General features: G+C 42.3%; 1 protein-coding gene across 3 annotated transcripts in view; it reads right to left on the bottom strand.

Annotated features, from left to right (window-relative positions):
• Window positions 1–4742: 4742 nt before the first annotated feature.
• Window positions 4743–24531, bottom strand: part of Znf318 (zinc finger protein 318) — a 38321-nt gene continuing 18532 nt past the window's right edge. Inside the window, exons 5-10 of one of the 3 annotated variants that reach the window (XM_021186324.2) lie at window positions 23746–23845; window positions 20511–20812; window positions 17907–18107; window positions 17346–17445; window positions 16735–16853; window positions 12273–16492 (exon numbers count right to left, since the gene is read on the bottom strand). In XM_021186324.2, the coding sequence (XP_021041983.1) occupies window positions 13283–16492; window positions 16735–16853; window positions 17346–17445; window positions 17907–18107; window positions 20511–20812; window positions 23746–23845 (4032 nt within the window). In that variant the 3' untranslated portion in view covers window positions 12273–13282. Of the gene's footprint in view, window positions 5137–5948; window positions 6455–12272; window positions 16493–16734; window positions 16854–17345; window positions 17446–17906; window positions 18108–20510; window positions 20813–23745; window positions 23846–24531 lie in introns of those variants that run through there. The other 2 variants (XR_002380063.2, XM_021186325.1) reach the window with 2 other exon arrangements.

The raw sequence follows: 24531 nt of genomic DNA, 5'->3' as shown, positions 1-24531 counted from the left end.
AATAACCCTGCAGACAGCTAAAGGCTGGAGAGGAGTCTCACTTAACAATGCAATCCTGAGAACCTAAATGTGGGTCTCTAGAACCAGATGCCATGGCACACACCGGAAACCTCCTGACAGAGGCAGGCGCCCGGAAGATCCCTTAGGCTTCCTGGCCAGCAAGGCAGCCAGTCAGTGAGCTCTAGGTTCAGTAAGTGGTTCCTTTCCTTCCCTCCGTTCCTTTCTTCCTCCTCCTGTTCTTCCCTCCCTCCCTTTCTTTTTTGGTTCTTTGAGACAGCGTTTCTTTGCATTAACAATCCTGGCTATCCTGCAACTTGCTTTGTAAACCAGGTTGGCTTCAAAATCCCAGTGATCCATGTGCCTCTGCCTCCTGAGCACAGATTAAAGGACTGGGCCATTCCACTTGGCCTGTGACCACATTCCAATGTCAAGGAGAAGACTTGAGGGGACACTGGCTGCACCCCTTCATCCCCAGCACACACAGCCCAAAACCAGATGTGGTGATATATTTGTATAATCCTAGTCCTTGGAAGGTAGAAGCAGGATTGGGAGTTCTAGACCATCCTCAGCTACAGGTGAGTTCAAGGCTAGACTGGGCTATATGAGATCTTGTGTCAACAAAACAAAACAAAACAAAACAAAACAAACAAAACAAACAAAACCCCAGCAACCAAAAGCCAAGCCAAGCCAAGCCAAGCCGAGGAGAGCAGAGCAGCAGTATCTCAGCAAACACTTGAAAGTTCTTGATTCATTGTCCTTAGTCATTAGGGACATGTAAATCAGGACCACAATGGGCACTGGTTTAAAACCCACTACTCAGATGGATGTTATTGTGTTGGCAAAGATATGGCTACACTGGATCCTTATACACTGTTGGTGACAATGTAAAATGGTGAAACCACGCCTGAAAACAGTTTCTCAAAGAGGTAAAAAGTGTTACCATTATCAGCGCCTAATTCCACTCTAGCTATAACCAAAGGGAAATGAAACACATGTTCAAGGAATGGTGGGATGTCTTATGGCTAAGAGCACCAACTTTCTCCTAGAGGACTGCTGTTTGATTCCTAGCACCCACACGGTTAACCATCTGCTAACTCCAGTTCCAAGAGATCCATCCCATGCCCTCTCTGGCCTCCAAGAGCAGCAGCCTACAAGAGGTGCACAAACATATCTGCAGGCAAAACACATATAGACATTTTTATAAGTCCTACAAAAAGAAAATATACCCACTACCAAAACCATTTTTTGTTTTAATTTTTGTAACCAACAAGCACATAGAAATATGTTTGACATGAAAGTATAGAGTCGCCGGGCGTGGTGGCGCACGCCTTTAATCCCAGCACTTGGGAGGCAGAGGCAGGCGGATTTCTGAGTTCGAGGCCAGCCTGGTATACAGAGTAAGTTCCAGGACAGCCAGGACTACACAGAGAAACCCTGTCTTGAAAAACCAAAAAAAAAAAAAAAAAAAAAAAGAAAGTATAGAGTCAGTGTAAAGTCCCCAGCTCTCTCTTACTGAATACAAGTTCACTGAGTTGTGCAGTCTTTGGGTCTGGTGGATGTTGTTGTTTATTTTTGTTGACTTTTAAAATAATAAAATTTAAATATTTTAGAAAGAACTATGTTCACATAAAAATTTACATTTGAATGTTCATACCCACACTAGTTGTAATAGGGGACCCTCTAAAGTCCATCAACTGATAAATGGATCAACAGCATGCTGTATTTATATGTGCTTGACCCAAAACTGGGACTACCTAGGCAGATGGGACTTCAATTGAAGAACTGCCTCTATTAGAGTATCTTGTAGGTATGCCACTGGGATGCTTTCTTCATTACTGATTGGCATGGGAGGGCCTCGCCTACCTTGGGTGGTGGCATCCTTGGGCAGGTATCCTGAAGGAGTAAGAAAGCAGGTGAGACGTCATGGAGAACAAGCTACTAAGCAGCAGTCTTCTGTGGCTCTGCTTCAGTTCCCGCCTGAGTTCCTGCCCTCATCGCCCTTCATGAAATAAACCCTTTCCTCCTCCTGTTATTTTTGGTCATGGTGTGTATCACAGCAATAGAAAGCACACTAGAGCAGTATTCATAGCACAGAACATTAGTCAGTGGTAGAAAGGAGTGCAGTACTAATCAGGCTACAGAGTGGGGAGCCGTAAGAACATGAACAGAAGCAGCATGTTTCTACTTACACCTCCTTACCAGTTCCTGACTGACCTCAGCTCCCCTCCAAGTGCCCAATATCAGGCTATGAACACTAGGGACTCTCCTGTAGCACCACCCTCTACTGGAGGGTTGACAGAGCCCTACCCCAAACAGCTGAACCTGAATGACTAAAAAATAAAAAGGCAAATGGAGCTCATGCATAATCTTTATCAGAAGTGACATTATATTCAAGTAAGATAGGCCTGACAACTTCCTGTTCACATCCCTCCAACACAACCAAATTTAAGCTGTCCATCCCCTTAGTTAGTGAATGTCATCAGGACCAGAGCAGCATTCCAGTGCCCTGCTCAATGTCTTGCTCCTAATGCTCAATAAAGAATGTATGTTGGAAACACAAGAAAACCAAGGAGGAAGACCAACGCGTGGATACTTCATTCCTCCCTAGAATAGAGAATAAAACACCCATGGAAGGAGTTGCAGAGAAAAAGTTTGGAGCTAAGACAAAAGGATGGACCATCCAGAGACTGCCTCACTCGGGGGTCCATCCCATAATCAGCCTCCAAATGCAGACACTATTGATCTGAGAACCTAAATGTGGGTCTCTAGAACCAGATGCCATGTAGATCGAGGCCAGCCTGGTCTACAAAGTGAGTTCCAGGACAGCCTGGGCTATATAGAGAAACCCTGTTTCGAAAAGAAAAAAAAAAATGTATGTTGGTGAATGAAAGTGGAACACTACACCCAAGTTCCCTGGGTGTGAATGCTGGTACTACTGGAAGAGATGAGAAAAGGGGACCAGGAGGACTTAAGACAAGAAAGGCCACAGAGCAAGGGAAGGTCAGCTGCCTAGGTGCAAGGTCTTCTTCTATTTCTTTTCCTTTTTTCTTGTTGGCAGCACATGGAGTGAACTCAGGGATTGAACATGCTGGTGACTGTGGTGGCACACACCTGTTTTTGGTTTTGTTTTATTTGGTTTTGTTTTGGAGACAGGGTCTCTCTCTGTGTAACAGAGCCCTGGCTGTCCTGGACTTGCTATGTACAGCAGGCTGGCCTTGAACTCACAGAGGTCTACCTACCTCTGCGTCCTGAGTGCTGGCATGTGCCACAACACAATTTAATCTCAGCACACTCTGAGTTCGAGGCCAGTCTGGTCTACAGAGCAAAAACAAAAACAAAACAAAAAGGCAACCAAACAGAATTATCAGGTAACTAATTTAAAAACCTGCAGATTTGCTTTGGCAGCAAACCATTCCTACTATTTACAGCCATTCACAAGACCAACTAATTAAACTTAATTAGCACTGTTGCACAAATTATGTGTCTCATTAACTATGTGGCAAATGAGAGAATGTGGGGAAGTGTGGTGCAAAGTATAAAAACTACAAAGCTGCACGCCGTGCCACTGCTCTTACACGTTTGGCTAGCTTTGCAGGCAATATGATTACAATTATAACCTACTCATTTTATGTCTCTAGACTTGTTCACATATGGCCACATGCTGTGACTTCCAAGGCAATGCCAAGAACTTTGAGCTAGACATGTGGCAAGCACCTATAAACCCCTCATTCAAAAGGCTCTTCATTCAGGCAGGAGAATGGCAAACTGAGGTCAGTCTGGGCTACACAGGAGATCCTGCCCCAACAGCAGCAGCATGGCCCCTAAGCAAAACCAAGACAAAACGCCAACAAACTTTGTTGTAGGTAACATTCTAAAATTTTAATTGACTAGAGGTCTGGAGAAATGACTCAGTGGTTAAGGTCACTTGTTCTGGTGACTCAGGTTCAATTCCCAGCATCCACATGGCAGCCCACAACCATCAATAACTCTAGTTCCAGGGTACCCAATGCCCTTTTCACTTTTGCAGGCACAGACAGACATACGAGCAAAACACTCATATTCATGAATACTCAATAAATTAAAAAGCAATTGCCGGGCAGTGGTGGCACACGCCTTCAAACCCAGCACTTGGGAGGCAGAGGCAGGTGGATTTCTGAGGTCGAGGCCAGCCTGGTCTACAGAGTAGACCAGGTAAGGAGTAAGAACACAGTACACAGAGGTAGGGAGGAAGAAAGGGGAGAGATAGACTGAGAAAGACTGACTGACTGAATTTGCTTTTATTTTCGAGACAGGGTTTCTCTGTGTAGTCCTGGCTGTCCTGGAACTCACTCTGTCGACCAGGCTGGCCTCAAACTCAGAAATCCGCCTGCCTCTGCCTCCTGTGTGCTGGGATTAAAGGAGTGCGCCACCACCACCCGCCTGAATTTGCTTTCTTACAAACAGCGATCCCTAACTTGTGCTTTCTTACAAACAGCGATCCCTAACTTGTAGAGGGCTTGTGTGCATGGCTGATCCTGTATCATCTTTCTCTTGTTTTCCAGCACCATCTCACCCTTACAAGCTTTTGTTTTGTTTTGGTTTCATTTTGGTTTTTGAGACAGGGTTTCCCTATGTCCATCTGGCTGTCCTGGACCTCAGTCTGTATACAGGCGGGCCTCAAACTCAGAGACCCATCTGCCTCTCCCTCCTGAGTGCTGAGATTAAAGGCATGTGCCAACACTGCCCAGACAGCATTTATCATTTTCATATATGTGGATCCCAGCACATTATATAAAAACCTAATGGGAAAGCACTATTCAAAAATGTTCTCGCTCCATTGGCCTATCGCAGCCACGGAGTCCAGATACCACTGGAGACCTGAGGTGTGGCAGCCAATAAGCTGGCATATAACAAAAATCACAATCCAAAATGAGGGGTAGGGACCAAAATACTTGCCTGTCCCTGGGAAGTAGAATGTAATAGGTGATGCACAAAGTGGTGGCCATTCTGGCCCAGGCTGTATTCCACTGGCTACACGGAGGCAATGCTTTAGAAACCTCCCCATAGCAAACGGCCCCGAGATCCTTTACTTCTCAGCTTACGGCTTCAGTTATACATGGTCTTTCTAGGTTAACGTTTATAGTGTTGTGAGCATTTCTGAAAGTTAACAGACACACAGAATTGGACAGTAAACTACATGTCCAGGGCCTGGATCTACAAAATCAGCAGCAAAATTAGGCTAACAGTTTTCTGGATAGTTCTGTTAACTTATAGATGGAATGTCAATGATCATGGGTGTTTAAAGGGATAAGTTAAGGTAAATTTTATTGAGTCTGGTTGTCCTTCCACTCTGGTACTCAGCCCACAATATCTAAAAGCCCATCTGAGCAGCAACTTTAGATGAACAGAGTGAGGAGCTCCCACACTCTGCACAGTAACTGTGAGAACACCTGTGTGCCAGCCAGGGTTTCAGTGTTTAGGGAGGCAGCTAAGACTAGAGGGCCTGCAGATGACTCAGCAGTTAAGTGCCACTGGCTGCTTTTCCAGAGGACCTGGGTTCAATTCCCAGCACCCACAATTGTCTGTAAGTCCAGTTTCAAAGGGCTTTATACCTTCTTCTGGTCTCCATAGGCCTGTGTCCATGAGGTTAATTCTCACCTCCCTCTTGTTTGAAAGAGGGTCTCACTATGTAGCCCTGGCTGGCCTAGAACTCACTATATAGACCAGGGTGGTCTCTCCCCCTGAGTGCTGGGATTAAAGTAATATCCCACCATACCCATCTTAGCAATTTTAAACATCCTCTTTGTGATTGTCCCTCCTCCTTGAGTGTCCTCTACCCATTTGTATCACATTTACCTAAGACCACACCCAATTTTACCTTTATTTTCATATGAACTAGAAAGGGAGGCTAGAACCAGGGCAGATACCACCTGAAGATACTGGGACTCACGGTCCAGAAAGAAGTTCACTTTTCTTATAACTACATTTATTTATTAATGCACATGCCAAGGTACATATAGAAGTTAGAAGACAACCTGTAGGGATTGGTTCTGTCTTTCCATTATGTGGGTCTCAAGGATCAAACTCAGGGCCTCAGGCTTGTCAGGAAGTGTTTTTGCTAAAACATCTTACCAGTTCCCACAATTTTAACATCAGAGGTGGAGTTTATTACTTTATTCAATGCTAGATAAGGTGTCTCTTCTTAGCTTGTTCTTCCTCTAGATAGAAGGACACAACACACATATTTACTCACCCAATCACTGGTTCCTGGTAGCTAAAATGAAAGGGCTTTCTCCATGTAGGTGCGAACAGCCAGACCCCCCTTCTGCAAGTCAGACCTAAGGGGGACTGTCTACTGGCCACAAGGACGCACATTATTTCCATAATCTCTGTGGCTTCCATCCCTGCAGTCCTGGAGCAGAAATGTCTGCTTCAGTCCTTCCTTCTGAAAACGTGAACACTTCTGGAACCGCCCCTGCAAAGAAAAGGAGATAGATCAGTGAGAGGCAGTAACAACGTGATCATAGTTATTGTAAGTAGGTAGGTACAGGAAAGCTGAATAAAATCTTAACAGAGAATCAGAGGGAAAATGCAATAATTCTTCAACATGGTTTTTGTTTTTGCTTTCTCCACATTCTTTATTTTTGTTGATTATTTTATATATGTGAATGCACTGTCGCTGTCGTGTGAGACACTCCAGAAGAGGGCATCGGATCCCATTACAGATGGTTATGAGCCACCATGTGGTTGCTGGAAATTGAACTTAGGACCTCTGGAAAAACAGTCAGTGCTCTTAACTGATGAGCCATCTCTCCAGCCCATATTTAAAAGATTTTTAAATGTTGGTTTTGTGTGTGTGTGTGTGTACAGAGTGGGGGTGCACATAAGTGAGGGTGCCCAGAGAAGCCACAAGAGGGCATCAGATCTCCAGAAGCTGGAGTCACAGGTGGCCATGAGCCACCAGATGTACATGCTGGCCACTACCCAGTACAGGCTGCTATCTTCTCAACTGTCTCCAACCCTTCCTTCAGTGCACTATCTTTTGTTCTTTCATTATATAATTGTTTCGATTTTCTTCCTACTCATTCACTTACCTTAAACATACTTATTTTCTGCAAAACTCCTTACATTTGTGTGTGGGTGTGGGTGGGTGTGTGGGTATGTATGTAGGTACAAACACATGGAAATCAGAGGACAACTTATAGGAGTCAGTTCTTTTCTTCTACCGTATGGGTAGGATTGAACTCGGGTCATCAGACTTGGCAGCGAGTTCCTTTACCTGCTGAGCCATCTCACCAACTACAAACCTTTCTCTATTGATTGCCCTGGCTCCTTCATGAATGGAAGGAACAAAAGCCCATAAAGCTTTAGGTCCTTACATCTAGATATGCATTATCTTCCATTCTATAGTCTGTAGAAACAACCTTGAGATCTGTTGTGGACTTGCAGTCAAGTAAGCTTTGTGAAGACAAATGTCTTGATTTATAACATTTAATGTCCAAGTGTTTGTACATAAGCAGAATAAAAAAATGGCTGGAGATTCTTAAAGAAGGTGAATTGCCCTGAGAACAGTGGCAGTAGTTTATTAAGTCTTGAGGGGTAAAAACCCAGGATCTATTGGTACTGATGGAAAGAAAACAAATGACAGAGGTTAAACACAGCTTTGAAAAAAAATGGGTTTTAGCACACAGAAGGATTAAAAAACAAAACCCAGACCTATAATTTTTTTTAGCACCAGACAACTCCAACATAATCTTGTCTTGTGTGTGAATTTATACTTTTTACATGTATAAAGTATTTTTATATAAAATGCATTTTCATTGTCAGAAGTTGAAACAGAGCAGACAATACAAATAAAATTAGTTTTCCCCCTGAAAGATAATCTTTTATGTTTTTGTTTCTACCCATGAATGAAACAGTTAGTTTTAGTTTTGCTGAAATGTCAAGAAGATGTTAGAACGTAAAACACTGAATAACTCCTTCAGCTAGATCACAGGAAGTCTGGAGTCTGACCAGCTGGCACCAGCCCTGAGAGTCAGACCAGGTGAAAATCAGCGTTCTCAAAATGCCTCCAGCCTTTTCTTAGCAGCGCTTAGCTTAGTCAGGTGACCTCCTTACATCTCAGTTTCTTTTCTAGGAGGTGTAAGGGCAGTGTTCCCCACCTCACCTGGTACCACCGCTCCAAAATGTTACTGTACGAGAGGAGAGGACCGCCTGCGAACTTGATCACATTAACTTCCACAGAGCTTTGTACACAAAGAACCAGGATAGGAAGACAAAAAGACAGTTGGCTTCTAGAATGCTAAGCGCCCAGCAGACACAGGCAGCAATTGAGTTTTAATCCATATACAAACTGCTAAGTATTGACAGTCAGTTAAGGAAAATAGCTATTACCATAGTGATTTTTCCAACCTTTTTATTGAGATTTTCTATTGGGGGGGGGACAATTGTGCACTGTGAATACAAAGGGCGAAAAGCACAGTAAGCAAAGAGTGATCTCTCTTATAGTGCAGTCAGTGCACATGGATTAGCCAACAGACGCACAGACATGAAACTATAACCATGTTAAAGGCTTCTACATAAGCACACACACTTATGGATATTTCCTTCCAAGTGTATATGGGTCAGGGTATCTGGATACTGGTTATTTTTTTTTACAATTATAAACTCTAAAAATTGTACTATCCATGAGACTATTATTGTATACAGAATTAAATTATACAAGCAAGCCAGATATGTTGGCATATACCTGTAATTCTGGCCCTTGAGAGGTAAAGGCAAGAAGACGTTTACAAATTTAGGTCTAGCCTTTTCTGCACAGTTAATTCTAGGCTAGCCTGGGCTAGTGTGAGAAGCTGTCTTTAAAAAAAAAAAAGACACATCACATAAGACCAAAATGAAATGAAATAAACATAATTGCAAAATCAAACTCTACCTAGGCCCAATGGATCAATGGATACATATACAAAATTCTCTTGCACTTGAGGCTCAGGGAGCACGTGGAGAGGGAGCAGGAAGCATTGTAAGAAAGAGCCAGAGGATCTGAGAGTCTGCTGTGAGATTGTGTCTCCTAGTAATGCCAGGAGGTACACCCATAAAGTCTCATCCTCGTGACTGCCTAGACATCAGCTGAGCAAGGAAGATACCAACAGACACACCTATGAGGCTTCAACCTACACAAGGAACTACAGGAAACCAAAGCATGCTGAGAAACAGGCTTCTCCAGAGAAGAGCACATCAACTGATTATCTAATAGAAATAGAGCCTTGAGGGGCTGGTGAGAAGGCTCAGTGGGTAAGAGCACCCGACTGCTCTTCCGAAGGTCCAGAGTTCAAATCCCAGCAACCACATGGTGGCTCACAACCATCCACAACGAGATCTGGCGCCCTCTTCTGGAGTGTCTGAAGACAGCTACAGTGCACTTACATATAATAATAAATAAATAAATCTTTAAAAAAAAAAAGAAATAGAGCCTTGAAAACACACATACAAGTGACATTATATAGGCTGCTTATAGTCAGACACATACATATGTACATATATATGCATGTAATAACAATGAATGAAAAAGTGGGTCCTGAATTTGAAACAGAGCAAGGAAGGATATATAGGAGGGGTTGGAGTGAGAAAAGGGAAGGGAGAAATGTTTTAACTATAATCTTGAAAGAAAAGAAGGAAGGAAGGAAGGAAGGGAGGAAGGAAGGAAGGAAGGAAGGAAGGAAGGAAGGAAGGAAGGAAGGAAGGGAAAAAGGACCACCTAGGTATTCATGCTACAGTGAGTTAAACAGTCACTAATTATACAAATGCATAAAAAATGCAAATTCTAAAAAAAGTCAGATGTACTCTATATGTATGCATTATCATCTAAACTGTCAGCAAGCGAGGACTTGGATTCTCACTGGATCTGGCACATACGCCTTAGTGAGGAGATCCAGGTCTTTGAAATCCGTGAAAATGAAACCACCCCTCTCTTAACAGCTTCATACGCTCCTGAGCATCCTTCCACTTACCCTCCCCCAACTGCAATTATATCTTGCATGTCCATTTCCTTCAGTCCCAGAAGCTGACAATCGGACAAGACATATTTTTGTATGCAAAACCCTTTCTTTGCTTTCTCAGTTTTGAGAGATGAAATAGATGACGACTACTTTACTGTATTGCTCAGTAGTATTGGCAGAAAGAGCACTAGAGTATTACAGGCTCTGTGAGACCAGTTATAAATAGGGAAAAGATGCTATATACAGCAGGAAAAAAGCATTCACAAAGCACAGGGGCCTTTCAGGGAATAATCGAAAGGAACTGGGTGAAAGTAGGCACTTGTCCATATTTAAACACTACTGTTAAATTCTTACTGCTGAAGTCATCGAGTAAAAATTGCTTAGAAGGAAGGGGGGAACTAAAGAGATAGCTCAGAAGTTAAGAACACTAGCTGCTATTCCAGAGTATCTGGGTTCAATCTCCAGCACCCACATGGCAGCTCATACCTGTCTGTAATCCCAGGTCTGGGGCTTCTGACACGGTCACACAGACATACATGCAGGCAAAACACCAATGAACATAAATTAAGAAAAAAATTGTTTTGGACTTAAACATAATGAATGCTATTGCAACAAAGCCGGTGTAAAAGGCCAGAGCCCATTCCTCACCTCCAAGGTCAAACTGTTTTAAAATCTTTTTTAAAAGATTTATTTTATTTATATGAGTACATTGCAGCGGTCTACAAACACACCAGAAGAGGGCATCAGATCCCACTGCAGATGGCTGTGAGTCACCATGTGGGTATTGGGTATTGAACTTGAGACCTCTGGAAAAGCAGTCAGTGCTCTTAACTGCTGAGCCATCTCTCCAGCCCCATGACCAAACTTGTAGTTCCATAAGATAAACCTTTAAAATGTCTAAGTACCTGCTACTGGACTAGAGTTCTGCACTTTCACATGGCTTCTCTGGACAGGCTCCAAAGCTAGATACAGTTTATCAAAGGGCGATGGCAGCACTTCCTGCAAACTAGTGTCCTAAAATCTGTTCCCTCTGCAGGTTCAGGGTAGAGTTGAAGAATGCCATTCCTTCCAGGGACTATTCCAGAGGAAATCCTAGATTTATAGACATCTTTACAATAAGCCCCGAAGCCATTCTGAAGTTATAAGGGAAAGTTAAGGCTCACCGTACTCTGTGGAGTTTTGGGCTCTGGCTGCCTATGGTAGGTATTTATCGCTCTGTCCCTTCACTAGGGAGTGAAGTTAAATCTAGGTATGATTGCTTCCTCTCCCCAAGAGAGAAGTGGAACTGAGGCCTGAAAGTCAGTACAAACTGGCATTTAAATTTATTTTTCCTTAAATTCCCATAGATAACCTCCTATAACAAGAAAGGAGCAGTTTTCTGAAGAAGTGATCTTTTAAAATCCACTGAGTTTAAGCTTTTCTAAGAGCAATTTTTTGAGTCACTCTATAGTTTCCAGGCCAAGAGAACACTCAACTCAAACTTTAGCTTAAGAAGACCCGAGGAACAACAGTATGTAGACGGGCTTCCACTTCAGTCTGATGGCCCCAGCATCAACTCCTCAAAGCTGTCTTCTGACACCCATGTGCATGCATTCTCACACTCTCTCCCACTCCTACCGAGGTTACTCACGATTCGGTACATATTTGATTCTGAGATGAATAACCCTCACCTTTAAAGGAATAAAGACAACATGCCAACTAGAACACAATGATGTAAAGAAACTCATCAAAAACAAGGCAAAGCAAATGGCGGGGACGTAGTCAAGGACTCTCACATCCATGCGTTTTCGCAACAGAGGTCAGAACTTGTAAGTTGGAATTAAGAGTCTAAAAAACGAAATATTCTCACCAAACTCAAACTAGGGGTTCTGTAGATAAGGCAATGGGACAGGAACCCTGCAGAAAGGACTTGAAGGAATGCTGAGGAGCAGGTGGAGGCTGGCTCTGCTCAAGTCTCTGTTGAAGCAGGTTACACAGTCTGACAAAGGAACAGCATGAGGAAACTGCAACAGTTTAGAACCGCGAGGCCTGGGGCTCCCTGACTCCCAAGCTCGCCCCACCCAGCACCTGAATGTCCATTCAGAGCTCCACTTCCAGAAGTGCCTGGGGGAGCCACCTTTCCTCTACACTCTGGCAGCACAGGGTAGACTGTACAATCTCTGATCCTGATGAGAAGGAAGTGGCTCTGGAGAAGAACAGCTGTAAACTGCAGTGGACAACAGGGCAGCCGTTCACTATTCTAGTTTCTTTTGAAGTTCCAATTTGTGTGGTGTCAAGACAAAATACAGGAAGAAGTAGAAGATGAATACATTTATTCCAAAAAAATTTAACACATTAAAAATGGATTTAAACTTGTCCAAGCCAACTTTATAAATTCTTTAATCTTTTATTAAACAAAATGTACAACCCAAAACATCACACTATGGTGGTAATAAGTTGGGTAAGGAGAGGTAGAGGGTTACATCTACGTTTGTGGAACAGAGAGTGAGTCCAATCCCAATTTCAGATCTTCTACAGTTCACAACAGAAATGGCTGATAAACAATTTAACATATAATGTACTGGACCACAATATAACAAGCAAAGGCCGTTTCAAAACTAAAAGTGAGCTCCAAAACACAAATGTTCCTGGCACCGAGCCAGGAATGAACCTTACCAGTTTGCTGTCTTCCAAAACTGAGCCTGTCAGTTTTTCTGTCATTTACTGAGGCCACTCCCAAACAAGTCTGTAGGTGACTCAAACCATTTGAAGCAAAGGCAACAAAGTAAGGAGCTAATAAGCCAATGAGGAAAGTGAGAAGAGCAAGCAGGTCTACTCACGCTGCCTTCCTAACAATGGTAAGGCAGGCCCATCCGAAGAAATGGAACCTACAGGAGGACAATTCTTTCTTCAAATGCTTTCCTTTCTAGCAGGCTTTGGTGTTTCTTCCAGAGTTCCATCAGCTGCCCAGAAAAGTAGATAGGTATACAACACGGTAATTGATGTCAGCTGTTTCCCATCCCCCCTTATTCCAGAAATGGCAGCCTCAAAGCCAAAATCAAAGAACACTTTATGGTGAGCCAGATAGACATTTGACTTTAATGACAAAGAGAAAATAATTTGGCCAAAAATTTAAAAAATTAACAAAAAATACTTTTCTTTACAGATATGTAGAGAAGTTGTTAAAACTTATTTTGTCTAGTACCTTAAAGGGAAAGAGGGAAGAGGCGGCTTTTTTTAAAAAAAACTCCAAAGAACATTTACTGTGACGGTTCCAGGTGAGATTGCCAACTAGTCTTGGGATCCATTTTCCAAAATCTAATGATTCATCCATTTAAGTAGTCCTGACTGTTATAAACATTGGACCTTGTGTGGTCTGGGATGACATCAACTGCAGCTTCTTGTTCAGGCATTTCCTGAACTGGGCTCACATTGCCTCCAACTACCTGATCCCTTGAGGGGGAGGCTGAGGGTGGAGTTTTTACCAAATTCAAAGCACTGTCATTGTCTTCACTTACTTGAGGAACTGCTACCTCTGAGACAGACACATTCAGAATTTCTGGAGGTGGTGATCCCATCTCCAATGAACTACACTTGAGAAAGTCATCTGGCTCAGAAAGTGGAGAACATGGATTTTGTTTTGGAACTCCAGGTGTCCGTGTGACAAAATCAACAAGGTCTGGAAGGCAAGGAGATGGTCCAAGGCCTGAAGGACTGACTGTGGTGGATTCCATTCTGAGTAAATCTTTCTGTAGTGGTGAAGTTTCTTTTACTTCCTCAGACAACATTCCTCCAGCTAAGAGGTCAAGGGCCTGGTGTGTTCTCTCACCTCCTAAATCGTGGTCAACATTTTCCATAGGGTGTCCAGTTTCCAAAGAGTTAGAGGTGATTCTCCCATTTCTGGAATTAGATGAACTATGTGCACCCTCTGTTTCAAAGTTAAGCACCAAAGTTTTGGGAGATTCTAATGGAAATCCAGAAAAAGATGGTACTGGTTCAATGTCACTGGAACTGGAAGGATTATACATGACAGATGACACAGAATTTTCTTCAGACATTTTCTCTGACAGGGCAGTTGGTGATCTCCGTGTCTGTTCTGTCTGACTATTGCGGAAATTGGCATGCATATCCCCCAGATTCCTCAGAGATGCAAACCCCTCTACCTCTAAGTGTGTAGTGTCAAAGTTTTCCAAAACTTTGCTTTCTATTGTCACAGTTAGTTCTGGACGGGTACTTTGTAGCTCCACATCTTCCAATCCTGGTTTTTCTGGCCTCTCCCAAATCTCTTGTCTCTTTAAACACATACCTGATCCAGCTGGAGACAGCAGAAGTAGTTCAGGCATGCTTTTTGGATTCTGGAGCAATGATGGAAATAAATCTATTTTTGTCCTTTTGGAAGGGAGAGACTGACTCAATTCAATTACTACTTTACTTGTATTCTCATGTCCAGTCATCAATTTGCTAGACTGTTCTCCCTTTTTGTCAACTGTTGACAACTTGGGATGTCCTCTTTCTCCTTCCCATGTATTTCTGTTGCCATGGTTTGAATTAGAATCTTCTATGCTGTTGGCACCTTCTTCTTCTTCTTCTTCTTCTTCTTCTTCTTCTTCTTCTTCTTCTGCTGCTGCTGCTGCTGCTGCTGCTGCTGCTGCTGCTGCTGCTATCTTTCCTTTTAGTTCAGTGTTTCTCTTCATTTCACTTTCTCTGCAACCCTCTGACTGGTATACCTCTTGGTTCTTGTTTTGGTTTTCTATGAGGTTAATTTCTATCATCTTCTGAGATCCATTGGTTTGACAGTTTGTATCTGATAGATGAAAAGCTGAATCTGTACCAGGTGGCCCTGGCTCTCCCAAGTCAAATTTCCCCTCTGGAGGTCTATCTTTATCAGTGTCATTCTGGAAAGAACCAGAAGTCCACATGACCAAAGTGTCTGTCTTTGGGGAAACTATTTCATAAGGCTTATTTTGGTATAATCTTGTCAGAGGCTGTAGGAAGCTATAGGTGCTGTCTCTGCTTTTGGGATCTATCTGATCTACAACAGACCATTTCCCTGTGGACTCCATACCTTTTGAAATAGGATTTTCAAGATTACTGGTTTCAGTAGCAGTGACCAAAGCACTACATTGAGGCAGGTCCTCTGAGGATGCACTACTGTTCACAGCAGAAGTGGAGGAGGAGAGATCTGAACTTTCTGTTCTAGAAAGGCTATTGCTTTCCCCATTGGCTAATGGACTACTACTCAGCTTAGTCTCATGGGCCCCCTTTCCACCACTACTGTAGAATATATCATACAGGTCCTTAGCATTGGCTGTGGCTAAGCACGAATTTCGCTTTTCTAATTTTTTGGCCTGTTCACTGAATACACTGGAAAGGGGTGGTGGAGGCCGTACTAACATAGAGATTAGGGTCTGATCCCAGTCACTCTCACTTACTCCAGGAGCTGTCTCATCAGAAGGAATTACAGTTGGTTGTTCTGAGGCCATGAAGGCCACAGGTAACCCTGGGTTCAAAATGTTAGGACCTTGGAACCCAAGACTGAAAGTCTGAGATACCACTGAGTTAGATTTAACTGGAGTTAAGACAACATTTGTTTGAGCAGGGGATGGGGCAGATAGCTGAGGTACAGCCTGGGGTGGTGGAGGGGGTGGAGGTGGAGGTGGGGGTGGAGGTGGAGGTGGTGGCGGTGGAAGTAGAGCCAGCATTTGCTCAGGTACTTGAGATGGCTCATTCTTTTCAGCCAGTTCCACTTTTTCCTCTGGAGACCCTTTTAGAACCACCTCTTCTCCTCCAAAAGCTTTGGAGATGATATCTGGAGGCAAGAGAAGATCTGATGAAGACTCTTTAACCACTGGCAGAGGCTTGGTGGAGGTTCCAGAGGACTTGATAGACAGAAAGGTATTAAGAGGAGCAGGCTTGCTCACTGTGGCTGAACCTGACTTGCGGAGTACTGTGGATGGGATAGGCAAGTTGGGTCGGATCTTAGTCTGTGTTGAAGTCGTAACGACAGGTGTCCAGGGACTGGTGTGTGCAATGACAGTTTTTCCAGAAAGCTTGATTTTGATGGGCTTTGCCTTTCCAACTTCAGCTTTGCTGTCATCTCTGTCCTTACTGGTTTCCACCGTGTCTTCCTTAGGGGCACCTGGGGTCACCACTGAACCTTTTTCTTCTTCTTTTTCTGGCTTCTTCCAACTGAACTTTCCAAAAGAAGCTGCTATTGATGCTACTACTGATGGCTCCTTCTTTACCTCTTCTTTCACCTGGGGTCTGAGGCTAGCGTTCCGCTTCACCTCACCTTTCTCAGGGGCACTCCCATCCTCAGAGAGCTGCTCCTCTAGTTCTCCAGGGGCTTTGTCATCTTCCTTTACTTCTCTCACAATTCTTGCCTTTTTTTCTATCTTTTCCTCCTTTGGTTTCTCATTAAGTTTGCGTTTTAGCTCATTTTGCCGTCGCCGCTCTGTCTCTAGAACGACAGCCAAGCCAGCTTGGCGGTCCAGATTTCTTCGTTCTTCATACAATGGGTTTTCTTCCACATATTTCTGGAAAGAGAAAATATAAAGGTTTAATAAGTTGTCAAATTGATATATAAGAGAAAATTTTGGCCCTTGCCACAGCTACAACTCATTTAAGAATAAATCAATCTTTTCAAGAATTAGGGCTGAGACAATCCTAGTGTTAGATGGAATGTGGAAAATGTTGGTGCTAACTCTGATATTTGACCTGGTCAAAGGAATTAGTCCAGGAACTCTAGTGAGGCACGCCAGGGACTTCACAGACCAACCTTGTAGTTTTCGTTGTGCTGGTGACCCTTGACATGCTGCTCTCCAGAAATTGGATCCCCCAAAAATTCCTCACAGAGTTGGCAGTAAAACCCAGTGATAGGAATCAGAAACTCAGAGCCTAAAAGAAATAGAAAAGAGGAAGCGAGCCTTTTCCATCAAGGATGACAGAAACCAAAGGCAAATGCCATTACTTTTTTGCAATAAGACGACCATACCCACTTTGGAGTCAGAAGTGGCATTTAGATGAATCCCAAGGACATACTCTTTCTAACCTAAGGCTTTAACCTCTACGCAGCTATTCTTTTTACCACTTGGGAACACTGCTTCACTGGTTAAACCAGTAGCACCCTATGCCAGATCCACTCCTTAAGGTCTAACATGCACCAAGCATCTTGGAAGAGACTTAGAAACCACACTCCTCAGTAGTAAATTCCCGTATTTGCATGAAGAGAGCTCCCATGTAGGTACTAAGTACGCACTCGGGGATCATCTCTACATGGAGCACTGACTACTTATAAACATCATTTTAAAGATATTCAACTTCTCAACTTCTTAATAAAAACACTTCAAAAATATATTTTAGTTGAAAAAGCGGGGAGGAGAAACCTACCTTTTGCAGGAACAGTTATCTTGTCAGTTCGCTTTACAGTGTCTTGCTTAGCCTCACTCTGGGTTTTTGAAGCCCAAGGTCTGTTGTAGGGATCCAGTGTCTATTTGCAAGAGGCAGAGGCGCTCACACAACAGCACTAAAGTCTCAATGACCCACTTTTCTCTCTTTTTCTTCCCCTAAATATCAGACCAGGGAACCAGCAGTTCTTAGCTACCCACCCCCACCCACCAACTCTGCCAACTGTTTAAATGGAATCACCTGTGGAAAAGGTAAAAACAAGTTAGCTCAAGTACTAGAAACGGATAAAAAAAAAATTCAGGTACTCAAGGAATCAAGAGAGAGAGAAGCCTCACTTACACTCGGATGGCGTTTAATTATAGTAGGTCCCCTGAACTGAGCCCTGGGGATAGCATCTCCTTTGTTGTTAACTCTTGGCTCTTCAGAATGGGCTCCTGCCCTTTTGAGAATGTTTCATTTTCCAGCTTTGTAATGCAGATGGGAGCACAGAGGTTGGAGGGGAATGAGGGTGATAGTAGAAACAACAGAGGCCAGGATACCTACCTGTGTGTGCTTCTTATTGTGCATATGGGTGAAGAAGTCAAACATGGTCCCACAGGTGGCATTGCAGTCTTTGCACCAGTGACTGCCAGCATCATAATACTCATAAGCAGCAACGGGCTGGTCAGACTGCTTAACAGTTGGTTGGAGGCTTTCAGTAGAACTAGGGCTCTTAATACAGGACTTTTCATTCATTTTTGATTCCTAGAGAGAAAAACTACACTTAGAAAAAATTCAAGGCAGTCCAGATTTATCAACTTACAAAAAAGCAGGTGGTCACACAACCATAGGAATCATGGCCACAGGAATCTCAACCACAGGAATTATGACCATATGTCTAGTGTGTAATATAAAAAGCTATATAAGATAGGGAGAACCTTAATAGAATCTATATCCAAAGAGCAAGAAAATGAATTAGGCACTATAGCTCTTTCACATCAAGAATGTAATGACTGAGCTGGAGAGATGGCTTTTAAGAGCACTGGCTGCTCTCATAGAGGACCAGGGATCAATTCCAGTAGCCACAGGGTGGCTCACAACTGCTTGTAACTCCTCTTCTGGCCTCTGGGGACACCGTATACATGTGTACACAGATATACAGCAGGTAAAAATATCCATACACATTAAAAAAAAAACTTTAGCCGGGCGTGGTGGCGCACTCCCAGCACTCAGGAGGCAGAGGCAGGTGGATTTCTGAGTTCGAGGCCAGCTTGGTCTACAAAGTGAGTTCCAGGACAGCCAAGGCTATACAGAGAAACCCTGTCTCGAAAAACCAAAAGAAAAAGAAAAAAAATCTTTAAATAAAAATAAATATATAGCGACTTATATATCCTTTAGATATAATATATAGCTACTTATATATCCTTTAGATATATATTTTAGAGAATTTTAGAGATATTTTAGAAAAATTTCTCTAAAAGAATATCAAGATCATATGAGGTCAGTGAGATGATCTGATTAAGTTTAAGCTGATGATCTGAGTTTGATTTCCAGAATCATGTAACGAGGTTTGGTGTCATACATATGTAATCCCAGCCCTCATAAGGTGAGATGGGAGGTAGAGAGAGGAGACATGCTACACTCATGGGCACCAGGTAGCCTGTAAGTCAAAGCACAGCAAAAACATCAAGAGAGAACCCACCTCAAAAACAAAGTGGAAGGAGAGAAGGGACTCCCCTAAAAGTTGTCCTCTTACCACCTCAAATGTGCTGTCACATACATACATACATACATACATAAATCAATGTAACTATGTATGTATATATACTACATATACATACATTATATACATACCTAAATATAATTATATGTGTATATACATACATACACATATACATACATATATTATATACATAATGAAATTAATGTAATTATATATGTACATACATATACATTATATATATCATACAACACCCAACATATATATAATGCTTTTAAAGAGAATATTCAAGATTGTGGACAGATCTGACTGCCTTGGAGAAAAGCAGCTGGAGAGCACTGTGGAAAGGAACTGGAGAACAACCGTGGGAGGAGCCATTTCACTATACCCTTTAGTAGATGCTGAATATATTACCCATGCAAACAAATATGTTAAATTTAAAAATCAAATGATGACTAGAAAGAGAAACAAAAGGTAGTCATTAAGTTAAGAATATGAAGAAAATAAGTAATAAATCAAATCACTTTTTTATGTGTCCTGGAAAGCCAGTGCTGCACATGGATGAAGCAGACAGTAATTTCCAGGGAGTGGCAGAAAGGAATAAGATCAAATATCCCTAAATTGCCTAAAAGTCACCAGTAGAAGTTAACACCTTTGAGTTAACAATTCTATTTTTTTAGTGTGTGTGTGAGCATGCAGGTTCACGTGTGCCGTGGCATGTGTTTGGAGATCAGAGGAAAACTTTTGGAATCAGTTCCTGCCTTCTACTTGATTAAGGCGAGATCTCTTTTGTTTCTGCTGTTAGGATGCATATACAGACTGGCTGGCCCTCTAGCTTCTGGCTCATTCTTCTGTTTTTGCCCATCTCACCTTAGAAGTGCTGGATTTATAGACTCATGACACTGAATTCTACTTTTTACAGGCTCTGAGAATTGAGCTAGTTACCCAGCTTCTATTAAAAGTTCTTCTACCTCCTGAGCCATCTCACCAGCCTGGATTCTCTTTTAAAATGTAACTCCCCAATAGTAAGGTATCAAAAATAAATGCTTCTATTTATGTGAATTAGTCCCTAGGTTGGGGAAAGGGCACTTAGGAAATGAGAATTTTGGTTAGATGAGTTATAGCTAACAAGAGAGCAGAGAGGACTGCAGTAAGGCCTAGGTAAGGGTGTATATAGCGCAGTACCTAGCTATGTGTGAACAGAGGACTGAGAATGTTGTAGCAATGAGTGTGGTGGTACATGCTTTAATTCCAGCACCCTAGAGCCAAGGGCATGTCTGGGAGGTCAGGGCTAGCCTGGTCTACAGAGTGAGTTCCAGGACAGCCAGGGCTAGTTAGTGAGATCCTCGTTCAAACACCTAAGTGAAAACCTCAAAAAACCAAAAACAACAACAACAACACCTACAGAAGTCCATAGAGGGAAAAATAACCAAAAAGTTAGACATTACCTTGTTGCTAGAGGAAGAGTTTGAGGGTAACAACTCTTTTTCTGGGCTCTTAGATTTTTCTTTTTCAGGCTTCTCTGTAGACTCTTTACTGTCATTTGAAGATTTCAGGCATTTATCAAAGATATCAATTCCCAAGATCTGAGCCACTTTGTCCAGTTCAGACTGTTTCTTTTCTGCTTCTTCTGTCTCTTTATGTAGCTCGGCAATGTCCTTCATAATACTATCCTGAAGTCGACTCACCTCCATCAGAAGTGGATCTTTGTGACCATCCTTCTCCCTTCGCTTCTTACGCAACATCTCCCCTGAATGGTCAAATGTTTACCAAAAGAAATCTAAGGAATGACAGGCTAAGAGAATTCATTCTTTTATATTTATAAGTAGCAATCTATAGAGCTGTATGGTTACAAAATCATTTTCCACCAAAAAACGTAAAAGCAAGTAACAGTCTCTTTCCATAAGGGGTTATTAGCTTGGGAGAAGTTTCGGTAAGGCTAGAGATCACATTCTCTTTTGTGTAATATAATCAGGTAGGGCTCTACAGGGTAGGACCTCAGCTGCTGTGTGAACTCTCCCAGGTGACATAGGCAGGTTTGTATGTATGTGTCTCCTAAATACATTATTTGACTTTATCTAAGTTAAGAACATTTTACCAGTTTCTGCAATGAGTTTATGCCTAATGTTATTTCCTATTTTCAAATTGATTCGTGGATTAGCCCTTATGGGGCAAAGTAAGTAAGCTTTTCATCTTAAGCAATACAGATTCGGATAGAAATAATTATCTTTTTCTGTTCTCTACTCTTTCATACTATTATCCAGTCGCACTATTTAGAAGCATTACATTATTTTTTTATTTCACTACATATGTGAATTCTTAAAAGCACAGATGAAAAAACAGAAGAAGTAGCAGTACATATCTGGAATCCCATCACTTTGAAGATGGAGACAGGACTGTCAGGATTTCAAAGTCCTCCCGAGCTACCCAGTGAATATGAGGCTAGTATGTGTTATATGAGACCTTGTTTCCAAATACAAAAAAATAAAAAACAACAATGCCAGTCTGGTCTACAAATGGAGTTCCAGGATAGCCAGGGCTGTTACACAGAGAGACCCTGTCTCAAACAAACAAACAGAAAACAAAAATAAAAGGAGAGGGGAGAGGGTAACAGCATAAAAAAGTAAGGAATCCCGGAACGCGGTGGGCTAAAGAGGAGACTCTCAAAAGTGACGCGGGATACAGCGGGGACACTACAGTCAACTCAACATGGCTCTCACCAGCTCCATTTGAAAAAACTGGAGCATGGAAAGAAGAAATGACAATGACAAATACTAACCTACTATCACTGAATGAATACACACTCATACAAATAACTAAACAAGGGCAGGAGTTAGAAGCTCCTCATTGAAACAGAAACCCCACTACATAGAAGGAATAACAAAAATGGAAAAAAGAAATCACCCAACAACCATCGAAGCGAGTTTCTCAGGCTAGAACCGTAATCAAAGTGGTGGAGAAGCCTCTCAAGTGACTTTACCGCAGCCGCACAGGTTTCCTGAGAGACTCCTGTCATAAACTTGGCATTCCTTTTGTCATAGTCTTACCAAAAATGACTAAGCTAAAGTCAATCATAAACATCAGATAAACTAAAATGAAGAGATATTTTATAAAATGCACGACCTTTTCTAAAATATCAAATTATGACTAGAAAAGCTCAGAAACTATTACTATCAAAAGGTAAAAGACTAAAAGGCTGATGACTGAATGTGATAAATAACCTTTCAATTGCTTTTTCTATAAAAGACAATTATAAAACAATTAGTAAAATATAAGTAAGGTTGGCAGACTAAATAGTAAAATTAATTTCCTAATTTTTTTTTTTTTTTTAAAGAAAGGCAGATTGCCACATGCAGCGCCTCATGTGGATGTGTCTGGAGTCTGGAAGCTTGACTACCCTACGTCCTCCTACAGTGGACCTTGAGAGCTCGGTTGGAGGGTATAGCAGGGGAGCACAGCTACTGGTATACCCTTGACCGAAGACTGGTCCTTTCGGGGAAGGCAGTCCTCTTTGACAGAGCGCACAGCTTTGGGAGGGATGCACATGGAGTGGTGAGGGAGGAATGGGACTCCCACCTAGCCAGCCAGATCAGCCAATCAACCTTGGGGTGATCGATCAATGGGGTGACAAATGCCACAGCCAGATCACCTTCACATCCTAATTTCCTAATTTAAAAAAACCTTTTTTTGCAGCTGGGTATCGTAGCACACACGTTGAATCCCAGCATTTGAGTCACAGAAGCAGGTAGTCTCTGTGAGTTTGAGGTCAGCCTGCTTTACAAAGAGAGTTCTAAGACAGCCAGGGCTGTTACACAAAGAAATCCTGTCTCAATAAACCAAAAATCAAAAACAAAAACAAAAAAAGCCCAAAAAACCAAAACAAAACACTAAACTTTTTACATGTGTGTATGCTTGTGTGCATATGTTCACATGTGTGAGTATAGGCACACACATTTTACTGGAGTAGAGGTCAAAGGGCAACCTTTGGTGTTAGCCCTTATGTTCCATTTTGCTTGAGACAGGGCCTCATCTGCTGCTACCTGCACTAGGCTTCTGGGGAGTCTCGTTTCTGCCTCCCATCTCTTACAGATGTGTGCTACTGTGTCTAACTTCCTGTGGGCTCTGAGAACCTCAACTCAGATCCTCCCACTTGCTTTACCCCTCCCTCGTTTCTACTTTGATTAGTGTATTGCATACTTGAATTCTTATTTGGAAATACAGACTGAAGTTATCAAAGGTATCACATCTACAACTTATTCTAAAAGAACTGAGGGAAAATTACACACCAGTGCCGGGCGTGGTGGCACACACTTTTAACCCCAGCACTTGGGAGGCAGAAGCAGGAGACTCTCTTAAGTTCAAAAACAGCCTGGTCTACAAAGTGAGTTCCAGGACAGCCAGGGTTACACAGGGAAACCCTGTCTCAATAAACAAAAGCAACAACAACGTATTACATACTCTAATACAAAGAGAGGAAGAGAGGGGAAGAGAGAGAGATAATAAGAACAGAAAATATGGTAAAGCTTTAATAATTTGAGACGACTACCTGAGGATTCTTTGCATGATTATTACAACTTTTCTCTAGGTTTATGCCAAAATGTTTTCACTGATTCTAACTTCTAATACCTTTCCATTTGAATCTACTGCTCAACAAAGCAGCCATACAAAGGAGTTGTCTGATACCTTGCTGTTTATGGAGCCGCTCCAACTCAGTCGTGAGATAAAACATTTTCTTTTGCCGGGCTTCCTGTTCAGTTTTCAGTTTTTCTCTCTCTTCAATAACCTACAGAGTACAAAATGGAAAGAGTGTGATCTGAAGTTCCCTTAAAAGGGTGGGAGGGTGGGGAGTAGGGGAGAGGTAGATAGATAAGCTATACCTGTGTTAAAGACTTTATAAGATCACATGACTGAACGTCAAGATCACAGAGTTAAAACATTAAGATCAGAACTCTACCATTGTGAGCTAGTTTTATTCCTTTTGAAAGTCAACTAGAGCCCACACCTATGGGACTGTCTGATCTAATATCCTTGTGGCTCCCAAAACCATACAGTGTATTCTTAGCAGACCAGAAGTTTTCATCAGTTCAAATGCTAAGAACATCATTGAAGCCAGCCAGTGGTGGCACACACCTTTAATCCCAGCACTTTGGAAGAAGAGGCAGATGGATGGATCTCTGTGAGTTCGAGGCCAGTCTGGTCTATACAACAAGTTCTAGGATAGCCAGGGCTGTTACAAAACAAAAACAAAAGTAAAACCACACACCTCATGTATCTACCTACGTACACAGTGGAGGCTGGCACTCGTGTTCCTGGCTCATGGCACTCGCTCTGGTTAAAAAACAAATTACTCTCTTTGAAAACTGTGTTCTTGTGTTGACAGAGTCCCTCAGCTTCCAACATCCTCCTTTCTACCTATCTAGCACTTATGCTTGAATCTTTTTTTTTTTTTTTTTTTTTTTTTTTTTTTTT

The sequence above is a fragment of the Mus caroli genome, chromosome 17 (genome assembly GCF_900094665.2).
Source record: "Mus caroli chromosome 17, CAROLI_EIJ_v1.1, whole genome shotgun sequence".
NCBI lineage: Eukaryota > Metazoa > Chordata > Mammalia > Rodentia > Muridae > Mus > Mus caroli.
The sequence above is the reverse complement of the archived record's forward strand: the minus strand, read 5'-3'. Positions and strand labels throughout refer to the sequence as shown.